We start from the raw sequence: 12,743 nt of genomic DNA, 5'->3' as shown, positions 1-12,743 counted from the left end.
TTCCCAGTAACATCTATGTCACCCACACTGTAACCCCCCCCCAGGAGGTCAAGCACCCTGAACAACCCCCCCCCCCCCCGGAGCTCACGTCTTCAGCGTCCAAGGTGTCGCTGTCCACACGCATCTACAGGGTACCAGCCAGGTAATTTGGGGGCACCGGGCACTCCGCAGCACTTCAACTGTGGAGCAGTGTAACAAGAGGGTGGTCTCCATGCAGTGCCCTGGAATGATCCCCTACACACTTTCGTGAGCAAGCTGCAGCATGGTCCACAATTCGGTGTCCACTCACCTACCTTAGGGAGAAGACACACCGGGTCCGAGTGGTGTGGTCTCCAAGAGCTCACATCTGGGGCAATGCACAGAGAAAGGTCACCCCGGCAGAGAGAAAAGGAAATCTTTGGAGAGAGGAGAGAGCCACACCAGGAGGAAACGTAGTCCGTGGGGACTTGAATCTGCTCAGGGAGATTGTCCGTTCTCATGGGACCATATTCATGGCCTCCTCCTATCGTTAAAATTTAACTTTTAAAAATGGGAAAGAGCATCTGCCCCCAAGGAACTCCCTAATCAGTGGGAAAGACAAATATCCTTTGATCACGGTAACACAGTATCCGAGGTGCAACAATGGAGGGGTCCCCCACCCCAAAAACACAGGCCTTTTGCTCTCCTATGAGATGGTCAGTTCCAGGTGTTTGGAGAACACAGACTCAAAAAAAAAAATTTTTTTTTTTTAATTGGAGTGCCTAAATAGGTATCAACTTTCTTATTTTCTCTGGGGAGACTTCTTTTTTTTTAATGCCATCTCTTATGTAAAAATTGAACATTAACAACTGTAGAATCCAGACAGTGGATGTTTATTTCAATTCAACTTTTCTGTTTGAAAGTTTGCATGATAGAATGTTAGGGGAGGGGTGCCTGGGTGGTTCAGTGGGTTGAAGCCTCTGCTTTTTGCTCGGGTCATGATCCCGGGGTCCTGGGATCGAGCCCCCCATCAGGTTCTCTGCTCAGCGGGGAGCCTGCTTCCCTCTCTCTCTGCCTGCCTCTCTGCCTACTTGTGACCTCTCTCTGTCAAATAAATAAATTAAATCTTTTTAAAAAATAAAAATAGTAAAAATTTTTAAAAAGAATGTTAGGGAAAAAAATACAAGCGTTGCCATTTAATTAAAAAGGGTCCTTATTTATTTATTTATTTATTTATTTATTTTAAGGAGGGGGCAGAGAAAGGGAGAGAATGAGCCAGGGGAAGGGGCAGAGGGAGGAGAGAAAATTTGTCAAGAAGACTCCACACAGAACCGGACGTGGGACTCACTCTCACCACCCTGAGAGCCGAAACCAAGAGTCTCACTCAACTCACGAAGCCCCCCGGGCGCCCTGGGCCAGCTCACTTCTAACTGGTCACCACCTTCCCCACCCATACGGCAAGGTGCAGAGTTGAAGCTCTGCTCCCAGACAGGCCAGTCCGATGTATAGAGATGCTTGAAAAGGTAAACTATGTGCTTTAAAAATGCATTTTTAGGGGCGCCTGGGTGGCTCAGTGGGTTATAAAGCCTCTGCCTTCGGCTCAGGTCATGATCCCAGTGTCCTGGGATCTGGGATCGAGCCCCATCCCGGGATTGAGCCCCATTCCGGGATGGAGCCCTGAGTCCTCCAGCTCTCTGCTCAGTGGGGAGCCTGCTTCCTTTCCTCTCTCTTCCTGCCTCTCTCCCTACTGTGATCTCTGTCTGTCAAGTAAATAAATAAAATCTTTTTTTAAAAATGCATTTTTAGAAGTATACGTGGAGGAGGAATTCTTTTATTTACTTCCTTTTTTTTTTTTAAGATTTTATTTATTTGACAGAGAGATCACAAGTAGGCAAAGGAGCAGGCAGAGAGAAAGGGGGGAAGCAGGCTCCCCGCTGAGCAGAGAGCCTGATGCGGGGCTTGATCCCAGGACCCTGGGATCATGACCTGAGCTGAAAGCAGAGGCTTAACCCACTGAGCCACCCAAGTGCCCCTATTTACTTCCTTTTAAGTAGATTCCTCCCTGGGTATAAAGCCCGACTCGGGGCTTGAGCCCACGACCCTGAGATCAAGACCAGAGCTCAGATCAAGGGTCAGACACTCAACAGACTGACCCCCACAGGTGCCCGTGGAGGAGGAATCCTGACCACCCATTTCACTCCAAGTACGTATCACTAGCCATACATGTAGTAGGTTTCCCGGTTTTGTTTTGGTTTTAATCTTTTTTTTCCCAAAGATTTTATTTATTTGACAGAGATCACAAGTAGGCAGAGAGGCAGGCGGCGGAGGGGGGGAGCAGGCTCCCCGCAGAGCAGAGAGCCCGATGTGGGGCTCAATCCCAGGACCCCAGGATCATGACCTGAACTGAAGGCAGAGGCTCAACCCACTGAGCCACCCGGGTGCCCCTGGTTTCCCGTTTTTGAACGCATAAACACAAACATGCACACACCAGCCCACACCTCACATTTGTTTCCTAAAGCGTTAGACGAGGTGGTCACTTACAAAATGAACTGAAATGAATAGAAAACGAGCCCAGGGCAGTATGTATAACGGCACTCTCCTCACCTTGTGTCTAAATTTGTATATACCTTTGTATGTGCCGTGGCTGTGCGACAGCCCCTGGGTAAGCAAGTTACCCTCCCTGGGTCTCAACTGCAGAATGGCTAGGAGTCAAAACTGTGTTAGAGGGCTCTGTTGAGACAGCACCATGGTGCTGGGCATACAGGTGTGGAACAGGTGTAAAGAAAGCCTGACCAGGTGAACCAATTTTATAACCTGGAGTGGGGGCGACTGGATAGCTCAGTCGTTAAGCATCTGCCTTCGGCTCAGGTCACAATCCCAGGGTCCTAGGATCGAGCCCCACAATCACGCTCCCTGCTCTGCGGGAAGCCTGTTTCTTCCTCTCCCACTCCCCCTGTTTGTGTTCCCTCTTTCACTGTCAAATAAATAAATAAAATCTTGAAAAAAAAAAAAAACAAAAACCTGGAGTGGAGGAAAAGAAGGAACATGCTTTACATCAAAATATCAGCTGGGTGGGGCGCCTGGGTGACTCAGTTGGTTAAGCGACTGCCTTCAGCTCAGGTCATGATCCCAGAGTCCTGGGATCGAGTCCCACATGGGGCTCCCTGCTCCTTGAAGAGTCTGCTTCTCACTCTGACTTTCTCCCCTCTCAGGCTCTCTCTCTCAAATAAATAAATAAAATCTTTAAAAAAAAAAGTCAGCTGGGTGAATTTATTTGTTTTATTTATTTATTTTTAAAGATCTTATTTATTTGACAGAGATCACAGGTAGGCAGAGAGGCAGGCAGAGAGGCAGGCAGAGAGAAAGGGGGAAGCAGGCACCCTGCTGAGCAGAGATCCCGATGTGGGGCTCGATCCCAGAACCCTGAGACCATGAGCTGAGCCGAAGGCATAGGCTTTAACCCACTGAGCCACCCAGGCGCCCCAGATAAGTGGGTTTAAAAAAAGGCAGTTCATCCAGGGGCACCTGGAGGGCTCCGTCGGTTAAACGGCTGCCTTTGACTTGGGTCTTCATCTCGGGGTCCTGGGATGGAGCCCTGCATCAGGCTCTCTGCTCAGTAACGGAGTCTGCTTCTCCCTCTCTCTCTGCTCCTGCTCTCCCTCTGCAATAAATAAATAAAATCTTTGAAAAATAAGCAAATGAAAAGGTGGTTAATCCATCTGATGGTATATTATTCAGCCTTTGAAAGGAGTAAAACATGGACACAGGGAGGGAACCAGCACCGGCCACACAGCGTGATTCCACATGCACGAAATCTCCAGAACAGGCTCATCCCCGGAAAGGAAGGGGGCTTGAAGGGGGTCTGGGGGAATGGCTGGGAGAGGACTGCTAATGGGGAAGGGGTTTCTTTTTAGGGTGATGAGAATGTTCTAGAACTAGAGGTGATGGTTGCACAACTCTGAATATACTAAAAACCAGTTAACCGAACGCTTTAAATGGGTGAACTTTAGGACCCCGTGAAGTATCTTTCAATAAAGCTGTTACATGACAATAAAAAAAAAAATTAAAAACAAAAAACCAAAAAACCCAACCCTATCAGGAAAGAAACATGCCCTAAGTTGGGATGTTTTTCTGCATAGCAATGGCAAGAATGCCCTTCTGGGTTTTGCTCATTTTTAACAGTGACCTTGTTCTTAACTCTCCAAATGAGAGAAACATCCAAAAAACCCAGTCTCAACAAGCAACCCACCTCCGTGTGTTCAGTCCCCAGGTGAGGGACTGCCTGGGGACATTGGTGGCATTTCCTCCGCTCGTCATAGCTGGGCACGCGTTTTTATTTCCCGTTCGCACTTGACAATTCCTTGCTATGGAATCGTCTATCGTACAACTGGCCCACTCAAGAAGGGCACAACTCAAAGGACTTTGGTACATCCCCAGATGCGCGCAGCCATCACCAAACCTAGAACGTTCTCGGCCATCCCACGAAGCGGCCTCGCCCACCCCGGGGAGGCTTTCAAGGGCACGAATGACACATGTTAAAGGACCCAGAGAGGTAGAACTTTCTCCTTGCTGTGAACTCAGATCTGCCCGTATGGTTACTTCACTGTCAGTAAAAGGTGTGGGCAACAGGTCTATGTGAAAAATCATGGCCGCGAATGTAGCCGCTCCCTTCCCTGGAGCCCACCGTTAAACCTGCCTCCTCCCTGGCCTCCGAAATCTGCCTGAGCCAGCATTTCACATCATCGGGACTCCCCCTCCCCAACACCTTGGTGCCCACACGTCCCCCGGTTGCTGATTCACGGTTGCTGATTCAAGCCCGATCTCACAATGGAGATTGGGGGCTGGCTCTTTCCTCAAATGTTAAAGGGGGGGCAATACCACTCCCTTGGCGAGCATTAAGGGAGCCCTCGCTCCAAGCTGGAAGGCTGGGTTTGGCCCTTGGCCGGTAAAGGTCAACGCCGGACGCCTCCCGAGTGGCACTTAGGGCTGCGACATGACATCATGTCTTCGACCTGTCCTGTCCTCTGAGTGGGCCTGATGCTGCCCGCGGGCAGGGGACAGAACCACGCCAGCCTGGTGGGCCCCAGAATGACTTGCGAACGGAAGACACAACCCGGTACATCTGTAAAAGGCGTTTATTCTGAGAATCTAAAATCTGGACAAAGAACATTGAACTTTTTAGAAAAAAGCCTACATGGGATTTTGTCGTTTCTTCCTAATACATTAACAAACCTAATAACAAGGAGGGAAAAAATTTTAAAACAGTATCGCTCCGGTCTGTCTGCAGTTATGGGATTTAAAATATTCCTGTTCTATTGAGGTAAAAGCTGCAAACTTTGGTAAAGTTAGGAAAAAATAAAAAATCAACAAATCATTCCCCAAAAAGTACAAAACCAAAAAAAGAAAAATAACAAAAAACAAAAAACACAACCAAACCCTAAGTTATAGCTTTCTTGGTACATATACAATAACTACAAAAAAATTTCATTCCAAAAAGTACTTAAAAAAATCCCCCTCTTAAAATTCTCGGTTGGTGAGCTGACCAGTCAGTTGAAAGGATCCAGAGAAATGAAATCACCCCCCCCCCAACACTCACCCAGGATCAGGAAGTACTGGCTAACCCCAGTTTGTAGAATCTGGCTGGCGTTTTCAACAATTCAGTGCTAAAAGAGAGCCCCACGTTTACAACAAAAGAAAGACCCCAAGGCACTTGAACATGGCTTCGAACGTGTGCTTCCGTGGTGCCGCCGGCGGGCTGGCCCTTGGCCGTGCGCCCAGCCCTGCGCAGAGCAGTCCGGCGCCAGCAGCCCCGGCCCCCCGGCCCCCCGGCCCCCCGCGCACCCGGGCAGAGGGCTCTGCGTGCAGGGCCACGACACAGCAGCAGACCAGGAAGCATGGCTTCGGGACAGGCGTTCAAACCCGCCGGCCGAGGACCTCTCCTCTTCCCCGCAGGGGACGGCAGGGTCACCACCGGGCACCGCCGTTGCTGGCTTTTAGGCGGCAAAACCCAGTCAGGGAGACGTGCTCGTTTTCAGCTGCGGGGGCCAAAGCCACACACCTTGGAAAGATCGTTCCAGGCGGCCGGGCGCCTTCTTGCTCGGCGGCGGCGGGCACTTCTGGGAGCTTGGCGCTGGGGACACAAGCAGCCGTCGCACCAAGGCGGTTTTCTAATTCCATCTTCAGAAAAAAATTGTTTTTTTGCTGATAAACTGCAGGCTTGTTTTTTTTTTTTGTTTTTAAAACCCAAATAAAAACACTGAGAAGTCCAACTTTCTTTCTCTGAGCCGTAATACAAACTCCTGAAAACTTAGAGGTTCAAAAAGGAAAAACAAAACGAGACAACCAGGAAGACAAGGCTTTTTAAAGGGAGTGGAGAAGAAATCTACCTGTTTAAGTTAAACCCACTAAGAACAAAATAGGGGGCGGAGACCCCTGTGACACGTTTTTTTAAAAAACTGCCGGCGAGAAGTGCTCGAGGATCATCGGCCGTTGCCGTAGCCGGGGAAGAGCTGGTTGAGGGCGGCCTGCAGCGGCTGGTTCACCTGCATGGCGTAGCTCCGGCCCAGGTCGTAGCGGCACGCCGGGCAGCTGAACACCTGAGCCCGGAAGGATCTGTCCAGGCAGTCCTGCAGGAGAGCGTGGGGTGAGAACACGGTCACTGTCCCAGCCACCACTCGGCAGACACCAGGCAGGCAGGTGCCCACACCTCGAGGGCAGCATCGGGAAACGGGGTGACGTGTGGAAAGCCTGCCGAAGCCATAGCACACCCAGCCACGGTACACAGGCCGTGGCTCCTGCTCCCGCCTGCACAGCTCAATTCCTTTCCCGACAGTCCGCAACCCTGATCCCGAAGGCTGAAGACCGTTCCTTCCACTCAATACAACTAAGGTTCAGGGCCACGTTCACAAAGCAGGCTCTGGACTACTGACACCCCACTGCAATGTTATTCGGCCTTAAAAAGAAAGGGAAGGGGGGGGCGCCTGGGTGGCTCAGTGGATTAAAGCCTCTGCCTTCAGCTCAGGTCATGATCCCAGGGTCCTGGGATCGAGCCCCGCATCGGGCTCTCTGCTCAGCGGGGAGCCTGCTTCCCTTCCTCTCTCTGCCTGCTTGTGATCTCTGTCAAATAAATAAATAAAATCTTAAAAAAAAAAAAAGACAGGGAAGGGGTGTCTGGGAGGCTCAGTCAGTTGAACGTCTCGAGTCTTGGGTCCCAGCTCAGGTCTTGATCTCAGGTTTGTGAGTTCAAGCCCCATGCTGGGCTCCACGCTGGGCATGGAGCCTACTTTAAAAAAAGGAAAAGGGGGGGAACGAATCCTGACAGCTGCCATGACGTGGATACTGGGCTCAGTGACAGGAGTCAGACCCAGGACTCATCCCACAGGACCCCACTCCCAGGAGGTCCCCAGAGGAGGCCCATCCAGAGAGAGGAGATGGTGGGAGCTGGGGCAGGGGGTGGGGAGTCCATGCTTTGTGGGGACAGATTCTCCGTTTGGGGAGATAGAAAGTTCTAGAAACGGGTGGTCACTGGACAGGGTGAGTGTGCTTCATGCCGCAGAGCTGTGCACTTAGAGACGCTTAAGATGGCAATTTTTACTTTGTGGCTATTTTACTACAATCAAGTAATTTTTTAGTAGAGTAGAAACAAAATCAGGTGCTGGGACACGTAGGCCAAAGCCGTCTTCCTGTGACCACTCAGGGGCTGAGGTTCTCGCGGCAACCAGGGACAGACACAAAGGCCAGCAGCCCCTTCTTCCATGGCACCCATGCGGGCTCTGTTGAGACGCTCAGTACCAGACTCCCCCATAGCCCACTCAGTTTCTGCGTCCTGACCCACCAACCCCACAATGCTGGAGACCAGACCACTGTGACACGGAGGCTGGCCAGGAAGGGGTCAACCCATTCCTCTTCACCGAGGCAACAGAGGCTCAGAGGACCTAGGTGGCTTTCCAAGGCCACAAAACCCCTGCTCGGGGAGCGTGGGGCTTCTGTCCTGGGCCACGCGGCGGGGCAGCGGGGCCCGAGGACAGTAAAGGGAAGGGCCTGACCTGCCGCACTGGGGGTGCTCATGGAGCCCCGGCCCTGGTGAGACAGCAGACACAGGGGCCTGGAAAAGGATAACCCCAAGGCAAGAAAGGGGGCTGGCAGCTTGGAGAGGCAAGGACAATCCCTTCCACCCCAACTATCTGCCTGCCCCGCGCACAAGTTCCTCCGGACCGACTCTGACTAGAAAACACTGCAAAAAGGTCATTTTCCCCGCTCACCAGCACACCCAGCTACGCGACTGCCTCCCGGGGAAGCAGGGGGGTAGGAACCGCTGCGATTATCACAACTGGGGGTGCTCCTGGCACGGAGGCGGTGGGCCACAGACGCTCCTCAGGACACCCCCGCAGAGCGCAACCCACCCAGCATCAGCACGACTGCAGAGGAGACCTCGCCCTCCCCCACCCCTCCTTCCCCCCCACTTCCAGACCAGCCCTCCTGACTGACAACCCTCCAGGCCCCACCTCCCAGCCCTCATCCCCTACAGGCCCCTGCTGCTCCAATCTGTGTGCCGGTCCAGGCTTCTGTGCATGCCGTCTGTCCCCGCTGAGATGCCACCTCCTCCGGGAAGCCCTCCCTCCCATTCCTCTAGGAGCCAAACACTCAGACCTCTCCAGCCCAGCCCACGGCATGCTCAGTCAATATTTATCGCACCCAGACCTCAAGCTGGGACTGCCACCCACCCTCTCCCATCCTGGACCCCCAGCCATCTAGGAGGCCGGGGGAGAATGTTCTGGAGACAGGAGAACCACAGAACACTCCTAAGGCAGGTAGTCCATGACCTGCTGGAGGGACAGGCCGCGGGCCAACGTGGCTTAAGGTCCCAGGGAGGTGGGCAGGGCGAGGACAGTGTGGTCTGGCGCCCGCAGCCCCCGGCCGCCCCGCACCTTACACACGTTGTGCTGACAGGCGGTCGTGACGGGGCGGAACACCAGCTCCTGGCAGCAGATGCACTGGAACGCCTCCTCCACTTCACTCAGGAACTTCTGGAACTGGAGGACAGTGCGTGAGAGCGGACGGGACCCCTCTGCGACAGTGTCCGACCCGGTGCCCCTCACCCCCGCCAGGGGCCAGAAGCAGCTCTTGCCCCCATGAAGACGAGGGAAGGCCAAGGCGCCGAGAGAAGGTAACCAGGACCAAGAGCCCAGAGAGGACGTCCGAGGTAACAGGCCAACACCAAGGGGACACGTCTCTCCGGAGGGAGGCACGGAGAGCCCGTTCCCACCAGGTATGGGCTGTGGCCAGAGGACACCGAGCTGGCGGCCACCCATCTAGGTCACACATCCTGCTCAAGGCAGGAGGATCCAGAAGAGACAGGCCTGGTTCAGCAGCTCAGAATGCTGAACACGGTCGGACCTCCTGACCCAGCGGTCCCATACGTGGGACTGTGCCTGAGGCGGGGAAGCTGCGATGTTCACCCCCCACCCCCCACCCCATGGACTCAGCACCGCAGTCCTAGCAGGGGTGCACCCCAGCCTGTGGCCGCCAGTGTCCACCCACGGGTGAATGGACACACCCAACATGGTCCACCCACATGCCAGAAGGTTACTCGGCCTTAAGAAGGAAGGACCCCTGCCACGATGGGAGCGGGCCCCAAGGACAATGAGCTCAGCGAGAGCGGCCAGACTCAGAAGGACCCGTCCAACAGGACCTCACTCCCAGGAAGGCCCCAGAGGAGTCCCATCCACACAGACGGAGAGGAGAGGGTGGGAGCCAGGGGTGGCACAGAGGGTGGGGAGTTCGTGCTTCATGGGCACAGAGTCTCTGTGTGGGGAGATGGAAAGTTCTGGAGACGGAGGGTATGGGGTGGTCGCAGGACAGGGTGAGTGTGCTTTATGCCGCTGAGCTGTGCGCATAAACATGGTGAGGATGGGGAATGATCTCTATTTCATCGCATAAACAAAGACAAGGGGAGAGGACGTCCAGGCCGGGTAGGGGTGGGGGTGGGGGTGGCGGGCACTCACCGTCCCGTCTTTGAGCGACTTCAGGATCTCACTCCACAGCTTAGTGTTGCTCTGATCCTCCTTGATGAGGCTGCTCTGCTGGGCCGTGAGGCTGTAGGGCTCTACCTTACTCTTCTTAGGTGTCCCTCCCGGGGACCCAGCGCCAGCCCTGCCACCTGCGGGGACAGAACAGAGGGGGTGAGAGCGGGTAGGTGGACCGCCGGGCACACGCACAGGGAGGCTGCCCGCAGAGACACCCACCTCCGGACTTGGTCTTGCGCTTGCCCTTCCTGGGGGACGTGAAGGTCCCCTCCTCTTCCATCTCCTCCTCTTCCTCCTGGGCCTCTCTCTTGCTGTTCTCTTTCTCCTTCTCCTTCCTGGCCCGGGCCTCGAGGTAGCCTTCCGGGTACTGCAAGAGGATGGAGTTGGCCGTGAGGACCCCTGGGCGGGGAGCGGGGGACATCCAGGAACCAGGGATGGTCTCACCTGGCCCCCTTCCTGCCCCCTCCCCCGTTGACAGCCCCCCCACCCCAGCCCACACTGGCGCCTCAGACTTCGACTCCTCCTCCTGACTCAGCCTCCAGGGAGCTCCGGGAAGTGAGCCTCTGATCACCAAACGTACCAGGGCAAAAAGGGCTAAGAGCGCCACGTGCACCTGACCGGGCAGAGGCGAAGCGGTGAACATGGCAGGCACAGAACGTGCTCACCATCAGATCTGGCGAGTAAAAGTGTCTATCCTTATCCTCATTCGATCGTTTAGAGGTAGGCAAGCTCTCCCACAAGGGGCCAGGCAGCAGCCCTCCCAGCCTCAGAGCTCCGAAGGGAATGGACCGGCGTGGCTGGGCCTCCAGCGAACGGGATTTACAAACACATGGCCCCAAGGCCTTGGCTCCCTGACCAAATTTTGAGGAGTCTGGGGCCCCCCCAGGGTCTAACAGGCATTACTTGAGGAGAACCCCGTCTCTGAGGCACCTCCGATCACGGGGGATTTCTCCAGCGTGTCATCCAGAAACTGTCCAGCGTCTCCGGCAACACAAGCCGGATCCAGCGTGATGTCACTGACACCCCCACCAGAGGCTGGCGGCTCCCGTCCCGCAGCTATTTTTCTCCCCTGCTCCTTAGCTTCTGAAATCCTCCACGGTGCTAACATCATGTGCAAGAGACAACTTCGTGACCCCGGGGGGAGGCGGTATCTGATTCTCAGTAGCAATTAAGATTCCTTAAATAGTCCCACACTGAGTTACCAGCTGTGAAGAGACTCGCCGTAATGAACAGAAACACCATAATTATGGGGCAGAAAGGGCGCGCCGCACACCGGCTGAACCCTGGGAGATCTAGCTGCTGCGAGGAGGTGAGCGAGGGCTCCGGGGGAGCTTTCCTCCCCGCATCCCGCCGGTTTTTTGGGTTTGCCGGTGTGCGCCTGGAGGCGGCATGAAGCCTGGCAAAAAGGAAGAACCCAGATGCCACACGGATGTCGCACAAACTCCTCCCAGAACACAGCTCTAACGAGCAGTCCCGGCTCCCTACCCGCAAACACGAATGCAAAGACACCACCACCAGCTGCCCACCGCCGAGGTCTACTGGGTGAGCGCAAGGGGCGACCAGCTCGGTGCCTGGAAATCATTTAAGATCACAAGAAACCCGCGAGAGTTTCAGGCCAAGGCAGGCTCCCACGGTTCCCAGTGACTGGCCAGGAAAACCAGGCTATGAGCAGGACAGCGTGGGGCCCAGGCTCCTGGGCGCACCTGCATGGTCAGCCCCAGCTTCTTGATCCGGTCCTTCCCTTCCTTTGTCCAGGGGCCAGGTTCGGTGTCATCCCTCCGCAGGAGATAGCGCCACACCAGGAAGCCGGACTTGCCCTTCTCTGGCCAGTACCGCACCACCTGTGAGGAAGCCCAGGGCAGGTCGGCGGGGTGGGGTCTGCCGGGGCGGGGTCTGCCGGGGCGGGGTCTGCCGGAGGGCGGGGCCGGCCGGAGGGCGGGGCGGGGGCAGCCATTCACCTTGTAGATGCCGTCGTACCGGTTGCCCTCCGCCGGGGCGTACTTGCTATGCTTGCGACCCTTGACGTTGCGCACCACCCGCACCGGTTTCCCGGACCGCCAGTCCTTGGCCTCAGCCCCCTTGCGGTCGTTGATGGGGGCACTGCAGTTCAGAGCCAGCGCCCTAGGGGAAGAAGAGTCCCTGTGGGTTGGATCCCATCTCCAACCCCCCAGAGGAGTCTCTCATTCCCGCCCCTAGAAACTGTGACTGTGACCTCCCTTGAAAAGTGGGTGACTGCAGATACGGTCAAGTTCAGAGGACATCAGGGGGCACTAGTATGGCCCTAAAAGCGACAACTGGTGTCCTGATAAGGAAGGGGTAGTGGAGGTTTAGGAATAGGGGAGAAGGCCACGTGAAGGAAGCAAAGGCTGGAGGGACACCAGAGACCACTGGCGGCCACCAGAAGCTGGAAGCAGCAGGGAGGATCCCCCTCCAGAGATCTCAGAGGGAGCACAGCCCTGCCTACCCCTCAAGTTCAGAGTTTGGGCTCCAGAACTATTCAAGAGTAAGTTCCGCACCCCAGATGGAGGTGTGCGAATGCGAGCAGGGCCGCCCGACCGAGGCCACTTTGGCCCCGGGCAGTCCAGGGCTCAGGCTCAGCACCTCCTTCAGGACCACTCCGGAGCCTCGCCACTGCTTCACTTGGGACCTCTTTGACAGCCAGAGCTGAACTAAGTTTTCGCGGTCATTGGTGCTCTGCACTCTTTTTGTGAATGACCTGTATGTCCTTTGTTTTCTTAGTTTTTGTTATTGATTTGCAAA

At 55.0% G+C, this 12,743-nt stretch overlaps 1 protein-coding gene across 3 annotated transcripts in view; it reads right to left on the bottom strand.

Annotated features, from left to right (window-relative positions):
* Positions 1–5,079: 5,079 nt before the first annotated feature.
* UHRF1 (ubiquitin like with PHD and ring finger domains 1) overlaps positions 5,080–12,743 on the bottom strand; it is a 28,444-nt gene continuing 20,780 nt past the window's right edge. For all 3 annotated transcript variants that reach the window (XM_045990478.1, XM_045990477.1, XM_045990476.1), the window contains 6 exons: positions 11,942–12,104; positions 11,687–11,824; positions 10,203–10,350; positions 9,963–10,117; positions 8,886–8,990; positions 5,080–6,584 (listed from right to left, as the gene is read on the bottom strand). In XM_045990478.1, the coding sequence (XP_045846434.1) occupies positions 6,438–6,584; positions 8,886–8,990; positions 9,963–10,117; positions 10,203–10,350; positions 11,687–11,824; positions 11,942–12,104 (856 nt within the window). In that variant the 3' untranslated portion in view covers positions 5,080–6,437. The remainder of the gene's footprint in view (positions 6,585–8,885; positions 8,991–9,962; positions 10,118–10,202; positions 10,351–11,686; positions 11,825–11,941; positions 12,105–12,743) is intronic.

This window comes from Meles meles, chromosome 20 (assembly GCF_922984935.1).
Source record: "Meles meles chromosome 20, mMelMel3.1 paternal haplotype, whole genome shotgun sequence".
Classification (NCBI taxonomy): Eukaryota; Metazoa; Chordata; class Mammalia; order Carnivora; family Mustelidae; genus Meles; species Meles meles.
The sequence above is the reverse complement of the archived record's forward strand: the minus strand, read 5'-3'. Positions and strand labels throughout refer to the sequence as shown.